Source organism: Eumetopias jubatus, unplaced genomic scaffold, assembly GCF_037043125.1.
Source record: "Eumetopias jubatus isolate StellerSeaLion01/CBP00866 unplaced genomic scaffold, mEumJub1_p1.0 scaffold_12, whole genome shotgun sequence".
Lineage (NCBI taxonomy): Eukaryota > Metazoa > Chordata > Mammalia > Carnivora > Otariidae > Eumetopias > Eumetopias jubatus.
In genome coordinates this window covers 107,997,493-108,024,825 of record NW_028274818.1, presented here as the reverse complement: position 1 = coordinate 108,024,825, position 27,333 = coordinate 107,997,493, and the positions used below count along the sequence as shown (strand labels likewise).

The 27,333-nt window shown below is 53.5% G+C and overlaps 1 protein-coding gene across 1 annotated transcript in view; it reads left to right on the top strand.

Annotated features, from left to right (window-relative positions):
• The window catches only part of SDK1 (sidekick cell adhesion molecule 1), an 876,702-nt gene extending 849,926 nt beyond the window's left edge, over positions 1-26,776 (top strand). Inside the window, exons 41-45 of the mRNA XM_088017186.1 lie at positions 7,393-7,557; positions 10,702-10,839; positions 13,559-13,679; positions 14,138-14,267; positions 26,525-26,776. Of these exons, the coding sequence (XP_087873312.1) occupies positions 7,393-7,557; positions 10,702-10,839; positions 13,559-13,679; positions 14,138-14,267; positions 26,525-26,776 (806 nt within the window). The remainder of the gene's footprint in view (positions 1-7,392; positions 7,558-10,701; positions 10,840-13,558; positions 13,680-14,137; positions 14,268-26,524) is intronic.
• Positions 26,777-27,333: the final 557 nt, after the last annotated feature.

The following is a 27,333-nucleotide window of genomic DNA, read 5'->3' as shown; positions in this document are numbered from 1 at the left end:
AATCCTAGCAGTGAAGAGCACATTCTGGCACTTTCTGAGCAAAGAGAAAGTATTGATTCTCGGGCTTCTCATTGGGTCATCAAAAGCGCATCCATCCACCGTAAGGAAGGAAGCGGGTGTCCTGTTGGAAGAAGGGCAGCTTTGGGGAGTCCGGACGGCAGTGTGAAGATGAGCTACCTGAGACGCCGGCCTAGGTCTCACACCGAGCCCCACGCCCCGAGCGTCTCTGCCGGCCGGATGCCTCCTGAGATCAGCAGGACCCCGAGCTCCGCCGGTTGGTGCCATGAAGAGGAAACCGGCCCCCGGGGACTAAGACGTGACAGGATGCTGACCTGCCAGACGCTGTCTTATTCTATGAGCGATGAAGATTTGCCTCCGCTCTGTTCTGAGACCGTGGTCCCCTTTCAGACCGTGGACTGAACCAGAGCGGCCGCGGGGCTCGCCATCTCCCCGCGGAAGGGTGCCTCCTCCCTCCCATGATGCAGGCCAGCAGCAACTCAGAGGCAAATGAAATGCTTTTATGGATTGTCAATATTTAAACACCTTGCTGGTGCCTTAGGGCTTTGGATCTCAGCTGTCATCTATTACAGGCCTCATTACACAAAACATTAAACGCTCTATCTTATTTTCTCCACCGAAGCTCTCTGGCAAGACTTTCTCCAGGCAGGCGAATGGTTTTTGAAGGGAGCGGGGGTCTGGGAGGTGGGCCCAGGTTTTCATGAGGAGGCCCTATTTTTGATGGAGTCCATCTGACACCTGCGGGTACCTCGCCACAGGGTGTCTGGGGAGCCTGAGCCACTTTGCACTAGGTGGCCCCCGGGTCCCCCCCGAGTCTGCTCGGCCTGCCATCTTCCCACCCAGACAAATCTCCATCTTGCACCCGGGAGGCAGGCAGCTCGTCAGCTTGGTGGCTGGTGCCTCGAGGTGGCCAGTGGGCTGGGGCAGGTGGCAATGCAACCCCTTCCTCTTCTGCATCCTCACCGTAACCCCTTGCAAATTCTGCAGGATTGCCCCATTGCTGCCCTAACGTGCAGACAACCCAGCAGCAGCTATGAGATTAGCATCTTGGGCTGGAACACAGACTCTTTATTCCTGGGAAGGATGGTCAGTGGGCGCGGACCCAAGGGCAGCCTCGCCAAAGATGCACGTCTCTGGTTGTGCGTACGTTTCCTCCAAGTCACTGTTGCCAAGTTCCCTGGAAGGCCTTGGAAACTATGCAGTGGGCTTATGCAGATGATTTATTTACACAAATTGTCCCAAGGCATTTTATTGTGTAGATCATGAAACTGAATTTACATATTTACACAATAGACTGGAATGGCATAAAGGAAGTATAAATGTATTTTCCTCTCTGAAGCAGCCATGAAATTCATATTTAGGACGTACCCGGTGCAGGCGGCCTCTTTCACAAACAGTGTCGTTAGCCCAGAGCTGAGAGCTGGTCAGCAGGAGGACAGGGCCTGGGTCCCCGGCCCTGATCGCGAGCCCCCCCAACCCGCATCCGCGTCTCCCAGCTCCCTCCCCGCTCATTTTGTTCATTTTTGGTCTTTGGCCCTGGGACTTTTCGGTTGAACAAAGAAGAAAATCAGCCTTTTTCCAAAGGTTTAAAATCCATGGAAATCCCCAAGTTGGCAAATGCGGCAGGCAGGCCACTGCTGCAGGTCCGACCCTCCCGGGCCTGGCGACCCTCCTCACACTGGCCCGCGCCCGCCCCCTTCGGGGCATGCACATCCTTTGCTTCTAGACCTTCACCTCATCTGTCTCCTGCCTTCAGCCAGATCAGATAAAAGGTGATTTTTTTTTTTCCTCAAAGGTCTTTAGCCTCGTGTTTGAGCCCCACGTGCTTCAGTTAGATTTCGGACTGAGACTGACCACTGCCGCAAAGAGAAAAGGCAGTGTTTAAGGAACAATCAGCTGACAGGCCTCCATTTGCTCCGAGCTGCAAGCTGACAGTCACGTCGTTGGGTGCGTGAGTTAGTGGAACCAGAAATCTGGGACCTGTGAGTGACAGTTTCATTCAGCATGGAGACCCCGTTTAATTGTCTGTGAAATCAAACTTTTGTGTTGGCCTGGCGTCTGTCTGAGTACCTGCAGCACGCAGCTCCGTTCCGGGCGTTGGAGGGATAAATTGAGCAACCCGCGGATGTGCCTGAGCCAGGCTCCGTCTCAACTCAGAAGAGAGGTGTTCATGTTTCCAGGTTTATTAAGACATGGTCTGGGAGCAGATGTGCCTCCTACCGCCGGGCGGGGGAGAGGCAAGGGCTGTAAGATGGGAACTGACGCGTTCTGTCGGCTGTGGGCAGGTCGGCTTTGAGGCCGTGAGGCCTGTTTAGGTGGGAAAATGGTTCTTTTTTTTTTTTAAGATTTTATTTATTTATTTGGCAGAGAGAGAGACACAGCAAGAGAGGGAACACAAGCAGAGGGAGTGGGAGAGGGAGAAGCAGGCTTCCTGCTGAGCAGGGAGCCCGACGCGGGGCTCGATCCCAGGACCCCGGGATCATGACCTGAGCCGAAGGCAGACGCTTAACCGACTGAGCCCCCCCCCCAGGTGCCCCAAAAGGGTTCTTTCTTCAAGAACCTTTACTATCAGCCTCTTCCCCGTGTTTAGGGCAGAGAGAAGGCAGTGAAGACAAAGCAAAGAGCTCACATTCTTTAAAGAACCACCCAACTGCCGAGGAGGCTGACTGTCTATGTGGCTTCTCATCGCCTCCCCTGAGGCCGGCAGGATTTGGGGTGTGTGATCACTGGGATCCCTTTAGGAACATGTGCAAAGTTCCTCTCTCAGCGGTGTCCCACCCGCTTGCCTTGTTGGGGGGAACGAGAGTCCAGGCAGGTATACCGTCAAGCATCCAGGAACGGGGACAGGGTGGGGGGCAGGCCCCACACACAGATGTGATTTGGGTTCATTCCCCACCCTGGACCCCCCTCCCACAGACATCAGGAGGTGGCCAGCCTGAAGGTCAACCAGGACATTCAAAGCTGTGGGGCCAGCAGGGGACTTTGCACCAGGCATCCGGCAGTCAGGGATGCGGCTTTGGAAGACATTTTGACTCTTCTCTTCCAGCCCCTCCTGGGTTTCCCAGGAGGGTGATGTAGGAGCTCCCCGAATGGGGATGGGAAGCCAGGCTGGGGTTCCCCTAGCCTCCCAGCGGGGGGCGAGCCTCACCTGGGGTCTGAGGGCTACCTGAGTCGGATCCCCAGAACGGCCTGTAGAACATGCAAAGGCTTGCGTGCCTCCCACGTGTTGACTGAGATGGGAATCTGGCGCCGGGGATTATCCCAGTGCGTGGAAAATCAGTTGCACAAACCTCATTATAGCTAATAGTTCTGTAATGTTATTTTCCCCCTAATTTGGAGAGATACTTTTCTCCATCATTGATTTATTGAGATATTTAGCAGCATAATACAAATGAGAAAAGCAATCCGCGGTGGAGACAGAGTGGACGCTTCAACAGCTGACCGGCTTTTCTTACCCACTCAGGACCACGATGGAAATGTTAGTGTAGACAGATTGCCCAGTGAATTACAAGCGACGTCTAAAATGCCAAGTGCACTATTTTGGCAAGGAAAAATTAAGCAAAATAAAAACGAGAACGTTTTCTTCTGTTAGCTCAGAAGGAAATTCTCTTGCTGTGACTCTCCCGCCCCCAACATTTTTCAGTGTAAACGGATCACTAAATAAATTGTTCTGTGTTGAGATTCTGTATCAATATTTTTTTAAATTTTTTTAAAGATTTTATTTATTTATTTGAGAGAGAGAGAATGAGAGACAGAGAGCATGAGAGGGAAGAGGGTCAGAGGGAGAAGCAGACTCCCCGCCGAGCAGGGAGCCCGATGCGGGACTCGATCCCGGGACTCCGGGATCATGACCTGAGCCAAAGGCAGTCGCTTAACCAACTGAGCCACCCAGGCGCCCTTAAATTTTTTTTAAATGCACACAATTCCTGGAGCTATGACAGAGCACTTAAAATAAAATGTGGCCTTTAGGTGACGGCAGAGGAAGGGGAAATAATTTTTTTCTTCGGTAGCAGGAAAGCATTACAGAAACATTAATGCAAAAGACACTCAGAGAACCCACTCCAGAAGAGTTCAAACCCACTCAGAACAGTCTGAGAATACCTCTCATGCTTGGTCCCTTAATTGCAATGGTTTAAGCAACATTCATTTTAAAAGAGCCTTTATTTTTTTTAGTCTCTTTTACATCATAAAATTATCTACCCTTTTATTTTTTTTTAAGATTGTATTTATTTGAGAGAGAGTGCCGGGGGAGGGGCAGGGGGAGGGAGAGAGAGAATCTCCAGCAGACTCTGTATAGCACAGAGCCTGCCGAGAGACTTGATCTCATGATCCTGAGATCATGACCTGAGCCGAAATCAAGAGTCAGATGCTCAACTGACTAAGCCACCCAGGAGCCCCTTGGCAACCTTCTTAGAGGAAAAACACTGCACAATTCAGTCAACGTTTAAAGCCCCGAGAACAGTGACTCGATCATAGTAAGTGCTAAATAAAATGGTGGTGGTGGGTATTTACTAGAAGCTGCTTGTGCTAGGCCCTGCAAAGGGCTATGGAGATACATGGATGGATGGATGGATGGATGGGGTAGATTATGGACAGACGGATGGAAGGAAGGAAGGAAGGGTAAGTGGGTAGATGGATGGATGGGGAGTTGGATAGATGGAAGGAAGGAAGGAAGGAAAGAAGGAAGGAGCGATGGATGGATGGGGCGATGGGTGGATAGGGAGATGGAAGGAAGGAAGGAAAGGAGGGAGGGAGGGAGGGAGGGGAGATGGATGGATGGGAAGATGGATCACATCAATAGATATTTATTGAACTCTTGAAAACTCGAGGGCCCAGTGATGTGGACAGGTAAATGGGAAGGAGTGCTCAGAAAGTCCATTGTTGGAAGCAGGCACCTCTTGCTGGAGTGCAGGAGTGACGTCAAGAGGAGTCTGAAAGGGAGGAATGACCTCATTGATCTGCCTCCACCCCCGACCCTTAGACTGTGAATTGCTCATCTGAACAGAAATCTCACCTATTCCCCAACGGATGGAACAGGGCCAAGCAAAGAGTGAGCACTTCAGCATCTGTGGAATGAGTGTGTGGATGGACGGGAGGCCGTGGAGAGGAGAACGGGGCCACGGGGGCTCCCGAGGCACAGGGAGCGGCTCGTGTAGAGAAAACGCACTCTCTGTGCCCGTTGTTCCCCGATCATTCTTGTGCAAAGCTCTGAGTGAACATCTTGGACAACAATCATTCCGTGTGCAAACCTCCGTCTGTTAGGGCCGGAGCGGGGAGACTTGAAGATACCGCTTGCCATTTTGACCTTACTAGTGGTAATGGGTACCCTGGTGAGAAATGCATGTAACCGTGACTGTTTAGAAATAAATAATCATTTTGCTCTTTTTCTGCCTGTGCAAAGATTTGTACCTTTAAAATCTCATTCACATCCGCTCCTTCATTAACCTGTGGCTGTAAGGACTTAATGGGTGCAAACTCTATATCCTATGCAAATACAGACTTATACACCAGCAATTTTCCTTCTGCGTGCTGTTGGGCTAATCCACTTGAGCGTATCTGGCGTTCCGAGGTGCGTAATAAGGTTGGTACCAGATAACCCCCGGCTCCCCAGGAACCTGTCTGTGCGTGTGCGTGCGTATTCAAACGTGCCTTTCCTCTCCTGATCTCCTGCTCTTTTTAAAAGATCACCTACCTGTGCCTGTAAAAGAAACTATAATTCATGATGGATCAGTCCTTCCAATGAATATTTTGGGCCCTGAGCCCACTTTTTGCCAAAGCACCTCCTTCGAGATCGGGCTTATACATACTCGTGCCGTGCACTTGTTCCTCTGTGTACAGCACTGTGATAAGCACTTTATAAATAGTACCTCGTTTAACCCTCGAAACAGACGTACGATTTAGATGTCTTTGTTGTCACCATCCTGCGGTTGAGGCCCAGAGAGGTTGGGTGCGTTTCCTTGGCCCTGTTGGTGGAGGCCTCAGAATCAGATCTATTGGCTTCTGTCTCTCTGCATCTCGACTTTCTGGCTTCAGTTTCAACTTTCTGAATGTTTTCCTACACATCAGGGTTTAGATAAATTCGATATATATGTTTACTGTGGCAAAAAATACACAAGATAAAATTCACCGTTGTGACCCCTTGCTGAGTGTGCAGTTCGGTGGCATAAAGAACGTTCACGCTGTTGTGGAGACATCACCACCATCCATCTCCAGAGCTACTTCATCTTCTGAAACTGAGACTCTATCCCCATGAAACCATAACCCCCCTCCCCCCCCAGCCCCTGGCCCCCCAGCCCCTGGCCCCCCAGCCCCTCCCCCCCAGCCCCTGGCCCCACCACCCACTCTCTGTGTCTGTGATTTCGGTGAGTCCAGGGACCTCCTATAAATGGGATCCCACGGTGTTTGTCCCTTTGTGTCTGGCTTCTTCCACTGAGCACCGTGTCCTCAAGGTTCATCCATGTTGGGGCAGGTGCCAGCGTTCCTTCCTTTTTAAGGCTGAATGCTATTCCATGGTGCGCATGGACCACATTTTGTTTACCCGTTCATCTGTCAGTGGACACTTGAGCTGCTTTCCCCTTTTGACTATTGTGAGTAATGCCATGAACACGGGTGTGCAAGTATCCATTCAAAATTCAGTATGTAGTTGTCTAATTTACACTTGTATTCGGTAGCACCAGGGCATAGATGAAAAGGCAAACTGGGGTTCGGGCAGGTTGGATGCTGTGGCCACTTCAAAGGATGAGCAAAGTGGAGGGAAGCTCTTGGGGGGTCTGGTGTGCGAGGTTCGGGCAGAGTCCCCAGGGTGAGCAAGTGTAGACCCCGAACCCCTCCGACGGGCCAGCGACATGTCTGCCCACAGCCGTGTGGCCATGACGGCCTTGCCGCACTGGCCGCTGGAGAGATTGTCATCTCCAGTTAGGATGGGGGGCAGGTGCTCCAAAGAACCGAGAACCCTGGCTGGAGTGTGCGGATGGCAAGTGACCCACGGGCGGGCCAGGGAGGCAGGATCCCGGGGTTTGGAGGGGCATGGCCAGCCAGAAGGGAGCCAGAAACCCTCAACAGAAGAGGACATCAAGTCAGAAACCAGAGGGAGGCCTGGAGTCTGATGGGATCTGATGGGATCCGATGGGGTCCGATGGCGAGGAGAACGTTCAGGAACATGCCACTGCGCAGCCTGCAGCCGCGGCAGAGTCTGCGCGTGAGGAGAGGGCTGGCCTCCCCCACGGCCCCCCGGCCCCGTGCAGCTCCCCCCACCTCTGGTTCTCACGTCACGTGCCCTGGGCGAGGGCAGCTGTGAGCCCACAGCAGGGCGGGCACCGCGTCAGAGGCAGGAGAAAAGCAGCCCTAACCTCCGCTCTCGTGTCGTCTCTCCAGATGAAGGGCTCTGGGACATGTTTGTGAAGGACATCCCCCGCAGCGCCACATCCTACACCGTCAGCCTGGACAAGCTCAGGCAGGGAGTGACCTACGAGTTCCGGGTGGTGGCCGTGAACCAGGCGGGCTACGGGGAGCCCAGCAGCCCCTCCACAGCCGTGTCAGGTAGGGAGCCCTGCCCGAGGAGGGGAGTCTCGGGGTGCAGCTCTTCCCTCGGAGGGAGGAGGGGACGACTTAAAGCCAGGGTGCAAAGAAAAAGGACACCGCCAGGCTCCATGTAGGCACCAGCAGGTGTGGGCCCAGCCTAGAGGACACGGTGCGGGGGGAGCAGCGTGCGTGAGCCCGCACCACCACCACCACCAGGCCCCTGACTGTCCTCACCACACTGCGCTGAAGCAATTCTTAGTATCTGTCTCATTTTTTTCCTAATCAGAGACCCTTGCCAGAGTCAGGGCAGTTGGCTTGAGCTAAGCAGTGTGCCGTCTGGGGTGAAGGCATCCCCCAGCCCCTCCCGTCAGCTAAAGGCTCCTTACTGGGCAGCCTTGTGCAAAGCTTACAATGTGAGGATCACCCCAGCAGCCACGGGGCGGAGGGGTGGGGTCTCTTAGCACCCAACCCAGGTTGTGTCTGATCCGGGCATCCTCTGGGATGGCTGAGTGGCCCACGTGTGCCCTGGGCCAGTCGCCACCCTGTACCATGAGCCCCCGGCTCCACTCTGGGTGGAAGAGGCAAGGTTTCTTTCCCAGAGCTCGTGGGGTGCTGAGGACAAACTAGCCATCCTCACCAGCCCTGTGGCAAGGGGTGCAACACATGGGGGGAAATCAGGAAGGGCTTCTGGGAAGAGGGAGCACGCGTCTGGGTGGTGGAGGGTGCACGGAGCAAGGCCACAGGGGAGGGAGCAGCAGAGACAAAGTCCCGACGGTGGGTCGGCAGGAGGGAGGGGAGGGGAGGCCTGCTCAGCCCCGCCTACACCTGGCATTACCAGGGTTGCTTGGAGGACGCCCCTGTGGGGACCCCACCCAACACAGCGGTCACGCCTCCTGGGGCTCTGCCATGGATCTGCCGGGCAGCTGGAGGGATTGCAGGGAGCAGCGCAGAGGCGTTTTAGAAAGGGAGCTAGCAGCCCACCGCAGGCCGTGGGGCAGGCGGGGTGCAGGCCAGGGGGGCAGGTGGGGGGGCAGGCCGGAGAGCAGGCAGGGTGCAGGCAGGGGGGCAGGCGGAGTGCAGGCCTGGAGGCAGGCAGGAGGCAGGCGGGGGGCAGGCGGGGGTGCACGAGGGGGGCAGGCGGGGGACAGGCCAGGGGCAGGCGGGGGACAGGCCAGGGGCAGGCCAGGGGGCAGGCAGGGGTGCAGGTGAGTCCAGAAACAAGACGGCGTCCCTACGACCAAGAGAAACACGTTGCCCGTCCCTGGCATGTAGATCTGTTTAAGCTGCCAACTGCTCTTGTTTAAATCAAGAACACCTTCCGTCTCCTCTTTGCCATGAATTTGGAGGAAGGACCGTGTCTGTGGGCAGGCTCGGGCCTCGAGCCCTGGCAGCTCGGGAGGGGGTCTGCCAAGGAGCCGCAGCACGCCGCGGGCTTGTGTAACAGTAAGACTTAGACAAATCAAAATGTTCTCATTTCCTTCACTTTTCTTATGAAAAATTTAACATACCCTCCAAAAGAGAGATTAGAATAAGGAATCCCTGGGCACGCATCACCCCAGTCAAGCAAGTCAAGGTTTGCCTCTCTCGGTTCCTCTGTGGAAAAGCTGCGTAAAGCAATTCCAGATGCACAGGGCCTTTCATTCCACACGCACGTAGCCCGGGGGGGGCAAAGGCTGGTTCCTGCAGGAGAACGTGGCCCTCATCCTTCTGTTCATGGGGCCCGCGGCTGGGCCGTCCTCTGAAGCCCGCTGCACCCCCTTGCCAGCCGCGGCTACCGGCGGGACTGTGGTCAGCTTCCTCCGTCCTTCAGAGCAGCGGCCGGACAGTGGACCTGCGGGGTCCTGCCCCAGGGGATGGGCACGTACCTGCGGGTACCCAACCTTTCTTTTCCAGGCCCACCTGGGTGCTCAGTTAGGATTTGTTGGCTCATTATATGGAGCAATTAATGTATAGCCTGAAGACCACTTATATATTTTGGATTCAAAATGCTGCCATCTCCCAAGAAACCCTGTGCCGTCATGTTATCCAAAGTCAGTTCCCCTCTTTTGTCCCCAGTGTGCACACATTTTTCACCCATCCAGTGAGAGATTGAACGTAAGGTAGATATGTCTTCTGGGGGCTTCAGCAGCTGGGAGGCAGACCGCGGCTTCCTGTTCTGTTCGGTCTGGTGCCTCCCAGCCAGTGCCCCTGCGGGGGGGCGGGGCGTGTAGAAGGCACCATTGGGACCCCAGGGCCATCCAGCACCTACCAAGCAACAATTCCCATGTTTCTGTTCTTAGTAAAACAGAATAAAACATGAGCAAGAAGGGTATCCTTCTACAGAGCAACTTTTAAATGAACCTTTTCTATTCGTTTCTCAAAAAACGTATCTAGAGATGGGGCCAGTGGTTCTGCTCAGTTTTGCTGGAGGCAGGAAATACAGCACAGCGCAGCCCTTGGGGAGGCCTGGTATGACAGAGGCCAGTGGGGAGCTCTTGCACAACAGGTTTCCATGCAGGAGTGGACGGGATCCAGCACCGGGTGGGAGTGCGCAGGAGTCAGCTCACGGGGCTCACGGGCTTGGACTGTGCCCGGGGCTAACGTGGGGCCACCGAAGGCTTTTAGGAAGGGGCTGTTTGTTTCCGTCGGAGGATGATCTCCCTGGCGACAATATGCAGAAGGGATGGGGGGAAGTCAGGAAGAGGCGAAGCCGCCGGAAGGGGTTGTAGGGGGGCGGCCGTGGTGGAGACGGTAAGGGGCCCTGGGGGAACATCTGGGACGGAAGCCTGAGCACTTGAGGATCGGACGATGTCTAGGCACATTGGTCCTTCCTCCCTTTCCCCCGGACAACATCCGTAAGCAGATGAAATCGGGGGACGTAGTGCGAAGGGTGGTGTGGACGGGCAAGGACAGGGCGAGCTCTGGGACAGGGCAGCGAGGGTGCCAGAGGGGCCCGGGCTGGTTCCCCCAGAGAAGGAGCAACTGCCGAGGAGCCCGTCGTTCCTGAGTTCATGTCTGGGAAACTGGCCCCTCGGCCACCCTAAGCCACACCAGCCGGGCGTGTGGGGTTCATCTTCCCCGCGATTTGGGGCTGCCCCGCACATCCTTCCGCCCCACCCCTGGGCAGCGGACAGGGGGCAGGAGTCCCCATCCCATGTGACCCTGTGTTCCTGTGCCCTTCAGCTCAAGTGGAAACCCCGTTCTACGAGGAGTGGTGGTTCCTCCTGGTGATGGCGCTCTGCAGCCTGATCGTCATCCTGCTGGTGGTGTTCGCCCTGGTCTTGCACGGGCAGAACCGGAGATACGGGAGCTGCAGCACAGGTGGGGCGTCTGCCTTGTCCCCCCCACCCCACCTCCAAAAGTGTCCATGCACTGGGAAACTGGAAGGTCGATGTCTTCTCTGTCTCTCTCTCAATCCGGGATCCGTGTGGTGCGGGCATCCGCTTTGCATTTCGTTTGCCTGTGGGTAATGAAGTAGGTGCAGCAGATTTCCTTTGGGAGGAGCTCCCTGGAGCAACCAAGCACCCTCGACCCCAGCGGTCCAGGTTCGGGTCCTGACTCCGACCGCCAATGAGCCGTGTGTCTTGGATCCGTCACGTGGGTGGTTTTGGCCTCCCTGAGTCTGTTCCCTCCTCTGCACCATTGCCCAAATGCAATAGTATTTTTAAATATGACATACAGAGCGTCAAACAGGTGAATCACCATACTACTCAGTATCACAAGCACAGTGAGCGAGCCGGCGCATCTCAGAAACGTTGGTGCGGCTCCTGGAGCCACGTGTGGAAACACGCTACAGGGTACACCCATAGATTGAGCGTGTACCTCGCCTTACGCCCACCTTCCAGCTCCAAGCCCTCTGACACCCGGCTCACTTTTGCATTCCCCAGCATAAGCTCCACGCCTGGCATACAGGAGGTGCTCAATAAGAGTTTGTTGCTACATGAATCACCCCCATCAGGGAAATGGACAGATGAACATGGGGCAAAGCTGGACTCCATTTATGGGAAGGTCAGGAAAAACCCAAATGAGTGGAAGTTTCTAGAACACAGAACAGTGGTTGTCTCCTGGCAGAGAAGCATCAGCAGAGAAGGTCCGTGAGGGAACCTCGGGGTTCCGAGAGTGCTCTGTTCTGTGTCTCCAGCCAATGGTGCTTATACACATAACAGACACAGCACCCCAGAGGCTTACGATTAGTACACTCGATGCATTCTATTCTCCTCAATTTTTAAAGAACTCTCGTAATTACCCATGAGACCCGTTCCTTGCACTGTCAGAATGTAACTGTGCTCCAGATGGTGCTGTGTCCCCCCAACACGCACAGCTGTAGCTGGGCCACGCGTGTGAGCAGCTCTGTGATGTCACCATGGCGGCAGGTCCCATGGCTGGAGCTTTCCCTACCAGCTCGTCTGTTTTTGCTTCTTAGGAAGGTGGATCCCTGATGGCGTCTCCCACAGACCAGTGGACACCTGAGCCCCCGGGGGTGAGGCACTGGGCTGAATGGCTCCCCTGGCCGCCCCCCCCCAGCACCATCCCTCACTGCGCCTGAAGGGTTAACAGAGCCAGGCACCTCATCATTTGCTTTCCTAACATTAAGCAATTCATCCCTCCAAGAAAGGATTTATTTTTTTCTGTATAAATTCACTTCTAACAAGTGTTCGTAAATCAGATTTTATTCCTACGGGATTTACTATGTATGAATGGCATGTCATTTTACTGAGTTAACGCTATTACAGAATCCTGTGTCTGGCGCATAGAAAATCTCCCTGCTTTTCACTCCTTCTGCATCTGGAAAACAGTCCTGAAAAGACAGATCTGACCTGCAGCTTCTGATAGTCAGCCTCACCCTGGAGTATTAATTTAACATCATAATTGAAGCCTAGGGGGAAAAAAAAAAGTACTCGTCTACTAGAATGTCTGACTTGCTGCAAGGAACCATGCAGAACCCAAACCTTCGAGATTACGGCCCAACCCCCTCCTGCTTGCTCCCCTCACACCACCGTCCTCAAGGGACTTCCTTTCTGAGCGCGGTTTTCACCTGCTCACCCTCTCATCGGCCCAGAACCCACGGGCCAGCAGCCCCGTCCTCCCTCCATCTGCTGGCCTGTGTTGTGTCGGCTTCCCCTGCTGCTCGCACCTCGAGCATCTGGGCCCGACCAGGGGCGCTGGCTTCGTAGCAGAGAGGGCACCCTGGGGTTGTAATGAACCTGGAGCAGGCTCCTGTTCTGGAGGTGGAGACAGCGGGAAATAAACAGGTGAGGTCCCCACCTCCAAGAGCTGTGGTCGAGCCAGGGAAGATGGAAGGCAGACAGTAAGGAACAAGCCAGTATGTCAAAAATGCACCATGGGAGAGGCTCTGCAGGCCTCTGGGAGCAGAGGAAGAGGAGAAGGAGGTCCGGAAGATTCTCTCTGGTCCCAGCACAGGGACAGCCCTGAGGACACGAAGCCATCGGAAACCCTTCAGCCCCTTTGGTTTCCCACAACTGCACTGTTACTCATTTGATCTGCTGACCTGTTTTAAAAAATCTTTTCATACGTATTTATAAGTTTATGGTTTTTAAGTAGCTTTTAGTATATTGACGGACATATGCAGTCATCACCACAGCCAATTCTAGAACATTTTCACCACCCCAAAGATGCCCTGTCCCCTCCATGGTCCCCCCTCCCCATACATCTACTTTCTCCTTACTATTTTATTACATGGTCATGAGTTTTTTATTTTGAAATATATTCAGTATTTAATTTCCCTGCTTTTTAAACAAGGCTATACATTCTGAAGACTCTTTCATAAAATACTGGTAAGAATGTCAGTACTTTGGCATCGGGCAAATAAACACGGAAATGCTCCAGCATCACTGTCCTTCATGTGCAGCTTCCTCGCCAGTGTGCCTCTGATACCTTGCAAGGCCAAGCAGGTCGGGCCTGGGCTGTGCCTCCAGCAGGAGCTCAGCAAACACCCGTACGCTGACTGGCTGGGGCTCAGCATCGCTGCGCCGGGCCCTCTCCTGGGACATTGGGACCCATTCTCCCATTCTTGCTGTAGGTAAGAGCATCTCCAACATGGAGGAGTCCGTGACGCTGGACAACGGGGGGTTTGCTGCCTTGGAGCTCAACAGCCGTCACCTCAATGTCAAGAACACCTTCTCAAAGAAGAATGGGACCAGGTAGGGACACAGCAGCCGGAACCCCCCCTCTGCCCGAAGATCTGCACCAGCCACGGTGGGGGTGCCGGCCACAGACATGCCACCGTGCCTGCGGGCACCCACCAAGCCCCAACGGGGCAGCATTGAGCCTGGGGGCAGAAGGAATGGCAGGGGGCAGGAGGCATCCTACATCCCTCTCTGAAGCTACAAAAAGAAGCGTATCTCAGGCAGGAGGGGAGTGAGCTCGGGAGCCCCCCACCTCCCCCGGCTGGCCCTCTGGGGGCTGGCTGCACGCGTAGGATTAGCGAATTCCTACCCCACATGCCATCACGCAAAGCTGTGGCGGACTGACCATCAGCATGCATGTCCTCTCACCAATGTGACCGCGGCCGCAGGGCGGGTCAGGAGGCCCCCAGGGGAGGTGCCCGCAGCCCAGAGCTGCCCTGAGCCTGCGCCCCTCCCGTGCGGCCCCGTCCTAGGCCCCCGCCACGGCCCAGCCCCGGCGGGCTGCACTACTCAGACGAGGACATCTGCAGCAAGTACAACGGAGCCGTGCTGACCGAGAGTGCCGACCTCAAGGAGAAGTCGGTGGACGCTGCGGAATCCGAGGTCAGTGGCTGCCGCCGCCATCCCCTGCCTCTGTGGCCAGCCCTCTGCCTTCCCGCGGCGCCACCTCTCGGGTCCCGTCTGAGTCTCACAGCCGCTCCGGGCAGCAGGGCCGGTGGGAAATGACCCCCTTTCATAGATGAGGAATTCCATGCTTCCGCTCCTTCGGGCCTGGAGGTCACAGGCACCGGGCCAACTCTCAGACCAATACCTCACCCAAAGTGGCTTCCGATCCCGAGGCTGGCTCACTTTCTGTTTGGCTTTCGGAAATCAACCGTGTTTTCTGGTGGTGACCGTAGAACCTGGCTGGTAGACCCCAGCTGCAGGGGCGGATGGCCTGAGCCTGCAAAACCCACCGAACCCGGGACCCCAGCCCTGGCAGCCCCTTTCCCTCCGTCCTGCCCTGCTTCCTTGTGCTAAAGGGGGACTTAGCCACTGCCCTTCTGGGACCGTGATAGGGTCTGGGAAACTCTGACTTGTCCCTGTCCTCACTGAGCAGATGGACCAGGGAGACCTTGCCCCCGAGGAGTGCCCCCCACCTGGGACCCATGGGCCTGCGTATGTGAGGCCTCCTGAGCATCTGAGCATTCACGCATGGAGCTGAGCATGCCGGGGGCAAGGTCTCCATCAGGGAGCAGTCAGGGGAGGATGTCCTCGGGGGGCAGCCGTGGGAGTCTCCTTCAGGGGCTCAGCTCCCCCACACCCGGCCCCCGGGAGGTGCCTTTCCCCACAAGGGTGCTCCCTCGGTGCCTTGCATTTACGAGCAAAACCAGCTAGAGCGGCAGCTAGAGAGGTGGTCCTCCATCAGTCCTAAACTTTTTTATTTCTCATATGCCAAGTCTTGAGAGAGAGGAAAATCACCGAGCCATTTGCTGGACACGTAGGCCTGCCCCACCTCTTGGCATTCATATGCTAAATCAATATTTAATCTAAAATAAGTCTCACCTTCATTTGGACCTGAATTCAGGCCTTATTAAACCCCGAGGCTCAATAAAATGGCTTCTCTTAAATTGTGCTTTGTATATGAACTCCAAGTGAGATGGGGCGGCAGGTGGGTGTCTGTGATACTGCCTCCACTCCGCTCTGGGCTCTCTGTTTACAAAGGACGCCAGACGCCCTGTCCGTCCCGTAGCCTCAGGCATGGGGAAAACAGCAAGTAGCACCCGAGAGGTTCGGAAAGGTACGTGTGTCGGCCGTCAAGGGGCTGTCAAGTGAAATGCGGCAAAAATGACCTGCCTTTTTGTCATAAGGAAATAGCAGCTTTTCTTGAGCTGCTCTGTCTGCTTGCACCAAGAGCCACACGTTGGGAATGAGTAGGATGGCCTTCTAGCAGATGCCGCCTGTGGCAGCAGTTAGAGACGCGTTCGCGGGGCCCCTGCACGGCGTCTGTCCATAATTCCAGGGCCTGCGGCTGTCTGGGGCTCACAGACCTCCCACATTGGCCCTGCAGGTCGAGCTCGTGGCGGTCCAACAGAGGATAAGCACTAACTGAGCACCTACTATGGGCCAGGCACACTCATCTCATGCTCACGCCATCTCATACGTTGCCCCATTGCCTTCTGTCCCGTGAGGTAGAGCGATTCTCCTCGTTGGCTGGCCAACAAGACTAAGCGTGAGGTCATCCAGAGCTTGGCAGAGCCCCGGTCTCCACTGTCTCCTCCAGCTCAGCACCCCGGGGTCAGCAGCCTGGGTTGGATGCATGAATTCTGAACTCTTTGTTCATGAAAGCATTCTCAGAATGGGTTGACGGGCCGCATCCAGTCTGTCTCTCCTCTCACACAAGTGGGGTGTTTTGAGATGCATATTCAGCTGGTTTTGATGTAGGATTATTAAGTGTATACAGGCACTGAGCTCGGCATATACACACATGCGTACATGCGCACATACATGGATACCTACATACAAACACACACAGGCACAGAGGGTGGAGGAGGGAGGGAGGGGGTGGGGGTAGGGAGGGAAGAGGGGAGGAGGGCAGGTGTTGGAGAGAGGGGCATGGAAGTCACACTAAATCCTGCAAGGAGGTTGTCATGATCCTCATATAATAGAGGATAAAGCTGAAGCTTATGGAAGTTCTTATGTCTTCCCTGGACATGCGCTGATGGGGGCGGGGAGAAGGGGGGTCTTGAAAGGCATATCTGAGCACCGGGCTTCCAGTTCTGTCCCTCCCCACAGACCTGCTGCACAGAATTGAGTTGTCCTAGCTCTAGGACTGCGGCTAAGCGCAAGCCTTGTGCCAGGAGGAAGGGGTTCCTTTTATAATTCCCACAGATGCCTCTCGTGGTTCCCAGTGCTTTTTGGGTCAAGGGCTCTATCAGGAACCCGATGAGAGGTTAGACACTGCCTCTATATATGTGCAAAATTTCACCTAGGATCTGGGGGTCCAGGCCCCTGGAAAGCTCTGACCATCACCTCCAGCTGAAATTCCCATGCCTGGGTTCTATCTGCCCCCCGGGTCCTTGGGTAGATATAATGAGGCCCATCCTTTTTCCGGAGTTCTTTGCTTTATAAACTTGCTAGGTCCTGTCTTTGAACCTTATGCATTTGGGAGATTTGTAGGCACTAAATATTCACAAGATTCCCAACAGAGGGACATGGGGACGTTCATCATCTCAGAAGTGCCAGCTCAGATGGGAGAGTTTGCTTTGAACCACATTTATTAAACAGCTTGATTGAGATGTAATTCACATACCACAAATTCACCCATTTGGAATGTGGGTTATTTAGGAGTGTGTTTTTAATTTCCTCATATTTGTGAATTTCCAAAATGTCATTCTGTTACTGATTTTTTAATTTTCTTCCATTGTGGCCCAGGAACATGCTTTGTATATTTTCAATCCTGTCAAATATGTTGAGTCTTGTTTTATGGTCCGTGTCAGAAGAATGTTTCATATGCACTTGAAAAGAGCATGTTATTCTGCAGTTGTGCAGAGTGCTCTGTATGTGCCTGTGGGGTCTGGCTGATTCCCAGTGTTGTGGAAGTCACCTGGGTTTTTGATCTTCTGCCATCCACTAATGTATTGAAGTCTCCAACTATTATTATTGAATTGTCTATTTCTCATTCGAATTCTGTCAATTTGTGTATTTTGGGGCTCTGTCTTCAGGTAGATATATGTTTATGATAGTTATGTCTCTTAAATGGATTGACCCTTTTGTTAATACAGTATGTCCCTCAGTCTCTAGTAACAATTTTGTCTCCAAGATTATTTTGTCTGATATTACTCAGCCACTCCGGTTCTCTTTTGGTTACTGATGACATGGTGTTTCATTTCCATTCTTTTACTTTCAACCTGTTTGTGTCTTTTAATCTAAAATGTATCTCTTACAGATAGCGTGTAGCTGGGTGCTTATCAGTTTTGTTCTGCCGATCTCTGCCTTTTGACCAGATTGTTTAATCCATTCACATTTAATGTAATTACTGCTAAGGTAGAATTTACATCTGCCTTTTTGATATTTGCCTTTTGTATGTCTCATATCTTTATTCCTCTTTTTCTCCCACTTACTCCCTTCTTTTTTAAGTGAAAATTTTCTAGTGTACCATCTTAATTTGCTTATTTTTGCTTCTACTCTGTTTTTTTCAGTTATTTTTGTTAGTCATTGCGCTAGTATCAACATTTACTTAAGATTTATACTAGGGGTGCCTGGGTGGCTCAGTTGGTTAAGCATCCAACTCTTGATTTCAGCTTAGGTCATGATCTCAGGGTCATGGGATTGAGGTCCACATCAGGCTCTGTGCTCAGCAGGGAGTCTGTCTGCTTGAGATTCTTTCCCTCTGCCCCCCCCCCCCCAATTCTCCAGCTCATGTGCTCTCTCTCTCTCTCTCCCACACACACAAATAAATGAATAAATCTTTAAAAAAAAGATTTATACTAAATCTCGGTGACATGTAGAACTTTATTCCTATACAGCTCTATGGCCTTCTCCCCTTTCTGCATTATTACTATACGTATTACGCCTGTATATCCATACCGTTACAAACTCAAGAATACATTTTTATAGTTACTACTTTACAGTATATGTCTTTAAAGGAAGTCAAGGGAGGAAAGGAGAGCAAGTATATTTCTGGAGTTTACCATGATAGCCTGCTTATGTACTTTTTCTGGTCCTCTTCATTTCTTCTTGTGGATTCGAGTCACCATTGGGTGCCATTTCTTCACCTTCTCCTTTGTGCTGTTATTGTTAAATATGTTACATTTCTATACATTATAGGTCCAACAATACAATCATACACATATTGTTTTATGAAATTGCTTTTTAACTCAGATAAGAGAAGAAAGGGGAAGACATATGCAATCATACTCTTATAACTACTCATGTGTGATCACTTTTGTTGATACATTCTGCCTTTTCATGTGAATTTGAATTTCTGTCTGTATCGTTTGCTTTCAACCTGTCGGTCTTCCTTTGGTATCGCTTGTAAGGCAGGTTGGCTCGCAAAGAATTTTCCTGTTTCTGTTTATCTCAGAATGTCTTTATTTCACCTTCATTTTCGAAAGTAGTTCTGCTGAACAGATGATTCTTGGTTGGCAGTTTTTATTCAACACTTTGACTACGTTGCCCGTTGCCTCCTGTCCCCCAGTTTTTTCTGATTAGAAGCTCACTCTTAATATTATGTGAGTTCCCTTGTCCATGATTTCAAGAGTTTCTGTCTTTGTGTTTTTGACTGTGAGGTGTCTGGGTGTGGACTTGGTTCAGTTTATCTTACTGGGTGTTTATGGAGCTTTTTGGATGTGTGGATTAATGCTTTTGATCAAATCTGGAAAGTTTTAAGTCATTTCTTTACCTGTTTTTTCTGCCTCTTTCTTTCTCCTCTCAACCCAGTGCTGTCATGAGGGTCTCACGTCCCAGTGCTCTGTACCTTTATCAGATTCTCTCTTCTTCTGTTGTTGTTCTTTCTTGTATGTGTTCATTCTTTTTTCTCTGTGTTTCAGATTGCATAACCTCTGTCGATATCTCCACGTGCCTTGATTCTTTCCTCTGCCAGACCCAGCGTACCATGGGGCCCTTCTGATGATTTGTTCATTTTGGCTATTATATTTTTCAATGCCAAAACTTTTCATTTGGTTCTTTTCAAGTAATTTCTATCTCTATTGAGTTTCTCTGCTTGGTGCAATATTGTCATCTTACTTTCATTCTTTAAACATAGCTTCCTTTCGTTCTGTGAATATATCATAATAGCTGCTTCAAGAGTCTTTGTCTGCCAACATTTGGGCCTCCTCAGAGGCTGCCTGATTTTTGCCCCATGGATGGCACACGCTGTCCTGGTTTTTTTTGTTTTTTTTTTTTAATAGATCATTTTAGTTAATATATTGTGCCGACTCTGAATACTGATATCCTCCACCCCAAGGATTATTCTTGTTGTTTGCTTATTTGCTTATATCTTATTTAGTGACTTGGCTGGAGTAGTTCAGTGGAAATCTGGTTCCTCCACAGTGTGGACTCTGATGCCATTCCTGAGAGGTACAGCCTTGGGGATGCATTCGGGCCCCCTGAATACCAGGGATGACGATAGTCCCAGCGAGGCTTTCTTTGTCTCTTTTTCTCACTCCCATTAAGATTCTGGATGGTCTGTCGCTGTTGGTATCACACCCAGCTCTTAACCTCCACCACTGGCTGGCTCTATTATTTTTCACAGTGCCCAGGGCGCTACATTACTCCATAGCTTGATCCAATTAAAGTGCAGCCCTTTTGAGGGGCAAGATGTTGTCAATCTGAATTTTGCTCTGCTCCCAAGAGAGTTCTCCTGAGCTGTCTCTTTTTCCCCAGTTCTTTCTGTTAAACTTCTGGCGGGTTGATTGCTTCACTTGTTACAATCATGGGACTACCAGCTTCCTCATAATTTCTCACCCCAAAGGACTCCGCTGTTTTCAGCAATGCCCTTAGGCATGCTCTGTTCCCAACAAAGCCATTCCCCTTAGGAGAACTCTGGAGCTCTCTGTTCTAATGGACGGTCTCTCCGCCCTGTGTGGGACTTCTGTGTCACAGCACCAAAGCTGGGGGTGGGGACGGTGGCCCCCTTCTCCCATAGTGACACACCAACTGCACAAGTAGGGCACTGGGTGGAGATGGTAGTCCCTGGGCTTCTGAGCCAGCCCCTCCCCATGTCAAACGTCTTCCCTACAAGCTAGCCGAGGCAGGGGCAATGGGGGTTCAGGATTCTCAAGTGGTATAGACCATCCAGCCTACGGGTGAAGACAGGGTGAGGAAGGGAACCCAGTTCTCTTGGCCATACCTGCCTGGGATAGAGCTTCCGTCATGCTGAGCTGGGGATTGGGGTTGGGGGTTTGATGCAGGTCACAGTTCAAGTGCCTCTGACTCTTGCTGTTCTTAGTGAAATTTAGATTTTTGTGGAATAAATCTTTCTCCATTTGCTATATGTCCTTGCCACTATTTCCAGAGACTTTAAATGCCTGTTTATAAAATAACTTTCCCCAGTTAAGGGGCGCCTGGGTGGTTCAGTTGGTTAAGTGACTGCCTTCGGCTCAGGTCATGATCCTGGACTCCCGGGATCAAGTCCCACATCGGGCTTCCTGCTCAGTGGGGAGTCTGCTTCTCCCTCTGACCCTCTTCCCTCTCGTGCTTTCTATCTCTCATTCTCTCTCTCTCTCAAATAAATAAATAAAATCTTTAAAAAAAAATAAATAACTTTCCCCAGTTAAATCATTGTCCCACCGGGAAGAGAATCTGCTGGCTCCTCACCAGCCATTCTGGAAACACCTTGTCCATTCGTAATTAATGGTTCTGATATTCAGAGGGGAGAAGCATGGGCTCCCTAAATCTGGCAATGATGACTTCTGGCCTAGCCCCTGAACCCCAAATTCACAGAAACAGAGTTAAAGTATGGAACTGTAGACAAAGCCGTCCCAGAGAGAACGACCCAGGAGTGGGCAGCAGCACAGTACACCAGGGGCACCTATCTCAAATAGGACTGGATTTAGATTCCAGACACTAATCCTCTCTACCGGAGGCAGCTTCTAGGTTTAAATAGACTGCACGCTGAGATGTCAGGGGTGAAGAGTAAGGCATGTTCTGGGCCCTGGGCTTCATCAAGGGTTTGATGCCCTTCCCTCCTGCCCACCTTCCTCTGCAGAGCCCCAGGAAATAAGGAGCCCGAAACCCTACAAGGTCTTGGCTGGAAGTACTCTTCTGCAAAGCTATTATTTCACTAAGAAGCTAGCGATGCTGTCCCTTTCTCCCCAAGGTATTTTTTTTAACCGTTTTCAGGAATATTGCTTAAAGTGGAAATTCTGCGAATGGGTTCACAGGAGCCCCAGAACCTGCCTGATCGGAGCCACTCTGAGTCAGGCCGCTGGTGTCGCACAACCCCTGCAGCGGCTCTTTCTCTTTCTCCGGTTCAGAATAAGAGGGTCTGTCACTGGGTTTTCACACAACTGCATATCAGGACTACTATTCGAATCTCATGATAAAAACTGTTTTCAAAATCCAAATAAGTAGTTTTCAAAATCTCTCCTGCTCCAACCAACTTAGACCTCATATCTAATTAATTCCCTGTTAATATTTGACTCTTTCATCTTGCAAATATAATACTGAAAGTGTTGAGATTATCTCTATTAGCTGCTCGCCAGGCATCTGTGCACCTTTAGAAACTGCCACCACGTCCAATCACCTGCTGTCCTTCTCTGGTTTCCTGGGAAACCAACACACATCGCTACTTCATATCACACAGGAAACTTAAAAAGAAAGGACCCTGCAGCAGTGCCTTTTTGTCAATAATTCTAACTCACTAAAATACATCCCCATTAAAAAATAATAATGTCACATAAACAATAAACAGAGCAGGCAGCAGGAGGAAGGATGGCATTTTGATTCAGTGCTCTCTCGTGGAGATCATGTCGAGGGCTTAGCATGAGCCAGGAGGCCAGGCTGACGTGTCATGGGACCCTCCACTCTTATGTTCCTGTCTCTCCTGCCTTTCTGCAGGATGGTCTTCTCCCCTCACAGGTGCTCTTGGCTGGGTCTCTGGGCCCTGCCCACTCAGGACACACAACCGGCCGCCCGGCTTTGCCCCGTAAAAAATCTGCTCTCCCGCATGCAGTGCAGAGAGTCCCAGGGAGGATTCTGATTAGCCAGTCACTGTTTAATGAGGGACAGGCCATTCAGCCCATGGACAAGGACAGGTAGAGAAGGATCACTTCCTGAAGTTCATTTGGGAAGGTCAAAGCCCAGGCATGCACATTGGGATGTCACTGTGAGCCAGGCAACCGTCCAGCTGTCTCCTGCCGGGCCCTCTTCTCAGCACCCACATCTATCACAGACCCTGTCTCCATTCCGTAGGACTTTGAGGTCTGTGGTTGAGAAAACATATGATGTAGCTTCTGAGCCATCTCCAATGAGACTGGATCGTTCACCACGTAAACAGGCATACGGGTGTGGGACACGGGATGCATCCATCCTCTAAGCCGGGCTGGATGTGCCCATGGAAAGACTGCCTCCTGCAAGAACGCGGGAGTCCCTTCTCGACCAGACAGCCCCCCCCTCCCCCGGCTGCCACCTGGTGACTGTGAGCCCAGCTTCTCCATGACCCAACAGCTGCAGGAGGAGGGGTGGGCAGGGGTCGCAAGACCAGGGAGACGCAGGCCCTGGGCAGGTCTGCCGAAGCGGACGCCTGCATGTGGCCATTTCCCCTGATCAGAGACCTGACCCTTTAGGCAGCTGGCCTGGAAGGTGTCCCGACGTATTTCTAAAGAGGCTTTATTTCTGCCACCTTTGGCTGTGATACCAGCGCTGGGGCAGGCCCGGCTCTCTCCCTGACCAGTATGACCGGGGAAGGTCGCGTGCTTGTGTGGGTCTCGGTCCTTTCGGACACAAAGCGAGGAGATTGACTCCAGTCACTCCTTCACACACTTTTGCTCACACGTATCCTTCGTGGTTGGGACGGGCGGTGCGCGGCGCGGCCTCTGAGCACCAGAGGGTACAGTGTGAGGAGGCTGAAAATCTTGAATCTTACGTTCAGTCTTCACATAACCATGACCCCTGACCCCAGCTGGTGTGGGACCTGCTGTCATCATCCTGAGTGTTCTGTGCCTTTCTCGAGAGGCGGCTGCCCCCCACACATTTCCATGGGAACTCTTTGCTCCTGAGCTTGCAGATCTTAGAGCCAAGATGGGTGTGTGAAGAAGGGACAAACCCAGCTCAGGGGCCAATAACATAGACTCCCCCTGATCCTTCAGGTGACCTTTGCCCTCGTTCCTGCTGGACTCAGTGAACACAGAGCTTTGCCTCCTAAGCCCCTTGAGGCCACTGGAAAACAGAGGAAGAAATAAACTTTAGCTGCCGGAATTACAGGTGCCCCATCTCTTATCTGCAACTCCCAAGGCCAGGTCCATTGAAGAACTCAGCGTTTTTCGGCTATGGGAATACGTTGACCATTAGGTCATGTCCCCAGCAGGGTCGGGGCAGCAATCTCCGACCAAACTACATTAGCATTTCTGCAGCAAAACCGACCACTATTCACGCTAAATAGTTTCACATTAGTTCAGCTCGGGGTTAGCTGCCAAATTAGCCCAACGCGGGTCAGGCTTTGCCACCAGATGAGTTACAAAAACAGCTTTTGGTTTTCAGAGCTCGGTGGGTCTGGGAATGATGGGTGGGGGGTTGTGAGTCGGCTCAGCCAACACAAAGACGAGGCAGTGGGAGCCTCGGGGCTGCAAGGCCCGGGCACGGCTCCCACCCCGCCTGGGACACTGGGCAGCTTGCCGGCTCTCTGAGCCTCTCTCTTCACCCCTAAAATAGAAAACTCTGCAGCTCACAGGCCGCTGTGTGGTGTCAGAGACTGTGCAGGGGGTCACTCTGCATGTAGCACCGTCTGCTAAAAAGCAGCGCCTCTTGGCTCTCTTGCCATCATCACTGTCCGATTATGGAGGGGCTGGACGCTCTCCGCATCCTGGGATGTGTCAGGAAGGGACCTTCATCAGACCTGCATTTGCATGAGCTCTGACTCCATAAAAAGCAGAAGAACCACAGATGCATTCAGCCGCCAGCCGCTGATTGCTCCATAACATAAACAGTTTACATTTCACGTCCTGAGAAGTCCCAAATCTGTGACTTACTGTTACTTTCCTGTAAATATTCGAGTGAGAGCCAGATTCTCAGTCTGCATCTGGAAAATCCCAGGAGGCTCCGGCTCCCCTCGATGTCCACAAGGGACTTCTGCCCACTTTCATAGGCTTACAGGACACAGCGCCAGCTCCCCGGGTGGAGGACAGCATGAGTCCCCGTATCGAGCTTCCTGCATGGGGGTGACGTGGGCTATGCCCTCCCCATCAGATGAGGGAGAGTGGCTCAGAGCACCAAGGGACACTCTCTGGCTTTCATGAGTCTCTATACACACGGCACGTAGAATGGGGGCCAGCAGTCGGCTCTCCCCGCCTTCCCTGCCCTCACTCTGGCCTGGCCACTGATCAAAATCCCCCCAGAGCTTCTAAGAAATGCACATTCCTGGCCCCTGCCCCAGACCCTCGCCATCAAGACAGCAGGAACCACACCCAGTGATCTGTGCTCTCCCAAAACTTCCCTGGTGGTTCTGAGACAGCCTTCGGGGGCCTCCTGACACCCTCTAGGGAGAGGAAAAAGGGCAGAGCTCAGGCAGGGCCCAGAGAGGAGGCGTGCGGAGCGGCAGGGACAGAGCCCAGCCAGGGCATCGGGAATGGGAGAGGCTTTACCCAGCCACAGTCTCCCGTCCCACCCACCCCACCCCTTGAACTTGAAAGGCTGGCAGGCACACGTCTGTAGAACCGTTTTTGGCATATTTGAGGTGTCCGTGGCCTCTGCTAGGTCCCCCGTGGCACGGGGAGGAGCCCACTGTGTTTTCAGGGTGTGGGGCCTGGCAGCAGAGCCTGCGGGCTGCACCCCAGCAGGTGGCAGAGCTCCCCGGGGTGCAGGAAGCTCCCAGGGCCACAGAGCACCTCTGGGGCAGGGGAAGGGGGGCCTCCACTGTCTTGGGAAAACGGCCTCACCCACTGTCCCTGCTAGCAGTGCTTCCAGTGATTTAAAATCGATCCCTGGAAACCAGGAAACAGAGTTTTGCTTCAAGAATATGAACACAGAAACGCCATGGACTAAATGTTCTTAATGGCAACTGCGGATTTATGTGATTAAAAAAAAAAAAAAGGAGAGAAACCCTCTCGGACTGGCCTTCACGCATCAACAGGGCGGGTTCTTGTGTACCGCTCGGCGAGGGGCCAGGTCTCTCTAGGGCCTGGGGAGCCAGGGCTGGGTGGCTCCGTTAGACCTCATGGCTCACGCGGGCCTCGATCCCTGGCAGCCTCCCACAGAGGTGTGCGTGGAGGGGACAGCACGTGGACTTTGTATCCCATGGAGGATGCCCCTTCCTCGCCTCCACGTGTGCTCAGGGCCCACTCCCTCTGGTCTGGCCAGCCTACACCGCAGGCTCAGGCAAGCCCACTGGGCCCCACCATATGGGCCTTCTGCCACGTGAGGACACAGAGCACCCCCTGGAGGATATGGAGACCTGTCCTGGGGCCGAAGTGCAGTGTGGACCCCTCCTGGGACAGGCTCAGACACACGGAGGGGTTAGGAGCAGCTGCGACAGCACATTGTCCCGCGTGAACACAGCGGAGCTGCTGAGCTCAGCCGGGCGTCTGCGGGGGGCGGTCAGGCTGGGGAGGGCGCACCTAGTGTGGAGGGTGGGAGTGGGGGGAGGAAGGGGAAGAGGGCGGGGACGGACACAGACCTTCCCACTTTGGGTCGTGAATGCTACCCCTGCGTCCTGGCAGCTCCCTGCTTCCAGCTCAGCCCTGCTGCCTGTGGCCACGTCCCCGCCACGCTCCCCCGTGGCTGCCCCCACGCTCCCCCATGACTGCCCTCCCCCGTGGCTGCCCCCACGCTCCCCTGTGACTACTCCCCACGCTCCCCTGTGGCTGCCCGCCCCCGTGGCTGCCCTCCCCCGTGGCTGCCCCCACGCTCCCCTGTGACTATCCCCCACGCTCCCCCGTGGCTGCCCTCCCCCATGGCTGCCCCCACGCTCCCCTGTGACTATCCCCCACGCTCCCCCGTGGCTGCCCGCCCCCGTGACTGCCCCCCATGCTCCCCTGTGACTACCCCCCACGCTCCCCCGTGGCTGCCCCCACGCTCCCCTGTGACTGCCTTCCCCCGTGGCCACCGGTCCCCCCAGGGCTGTCCTCCCCCTCCCTCTAGGCCACCCCATCCCCTCCCCCATGCCCACCCCCCCAGCTGTGCTCCCCCTCCGTGTGCTTGCTCACACCTCACTGTCCCCCCAGGGCACCGACTCTGAGTCCGAGGACGCGCCCCCCCAGCACTCCTTCGTCAACCACTACATGAGCGACCCCACCTACTACAACTCGTGGAAGCGGCGGGCCCCAGGCGGGCGCGCCCCACACAGGTACGAGGCGGTGGCGGGCGGCGAGGCAGGGCCGCACCTGCACACCGTGGTCACCACGCAGAGCGCCGTGTTCGCACCCGCGGGCCCTGGCGCCCGGACTCCGCTCACCGGCTTCTCCTCCTTCGTGTGACGGCCCCAACGGGGCCTCGGTGGACCTCCCAGCCTCCTTTTGTTAAGACAATCAACTCCAATAACTGAGCTCAAGCTTTTGTTTAAAGAGAATTCTGATAAGTGATGATTTTACTTACTTCTGGACACTAGATTTCAATTAGGAAGGTTTTTTTAACGGCTTTTTGTAACATCGCTGCAGGAAGCGGGTTTCTTTGTTTTCTTTTCTTTTTACGAGAAGGTGTATTTCAGTGGTGCAATGGCGGGAAGGCCTCAGACCCCCCCCCCCAACCCCCCGGCCCCAGGTCTCTCCATCCCGACACCCAACTAGGGAGGCTGCGGGGGAGGAAGAGCAGGGATCGAGGGATCCTGTGTCCAGACCGCTCCTTCCTCTTCTCTACCTCCTGTGCCTCTGGAGAACCAGCTGTGCGCCGGCCTCTCCATCGGTGACACCGCCCGGCTGGGCTCTGGCCGCCTCCCGGCCTGCAGAGCGAAGTCCGCCCTGGGCTCTGCGCTTTTCCACCTGACTGCATCCACCTCTGAAATACTCTCCCTCTGCAGTTTCTAGGCAAGGAATCA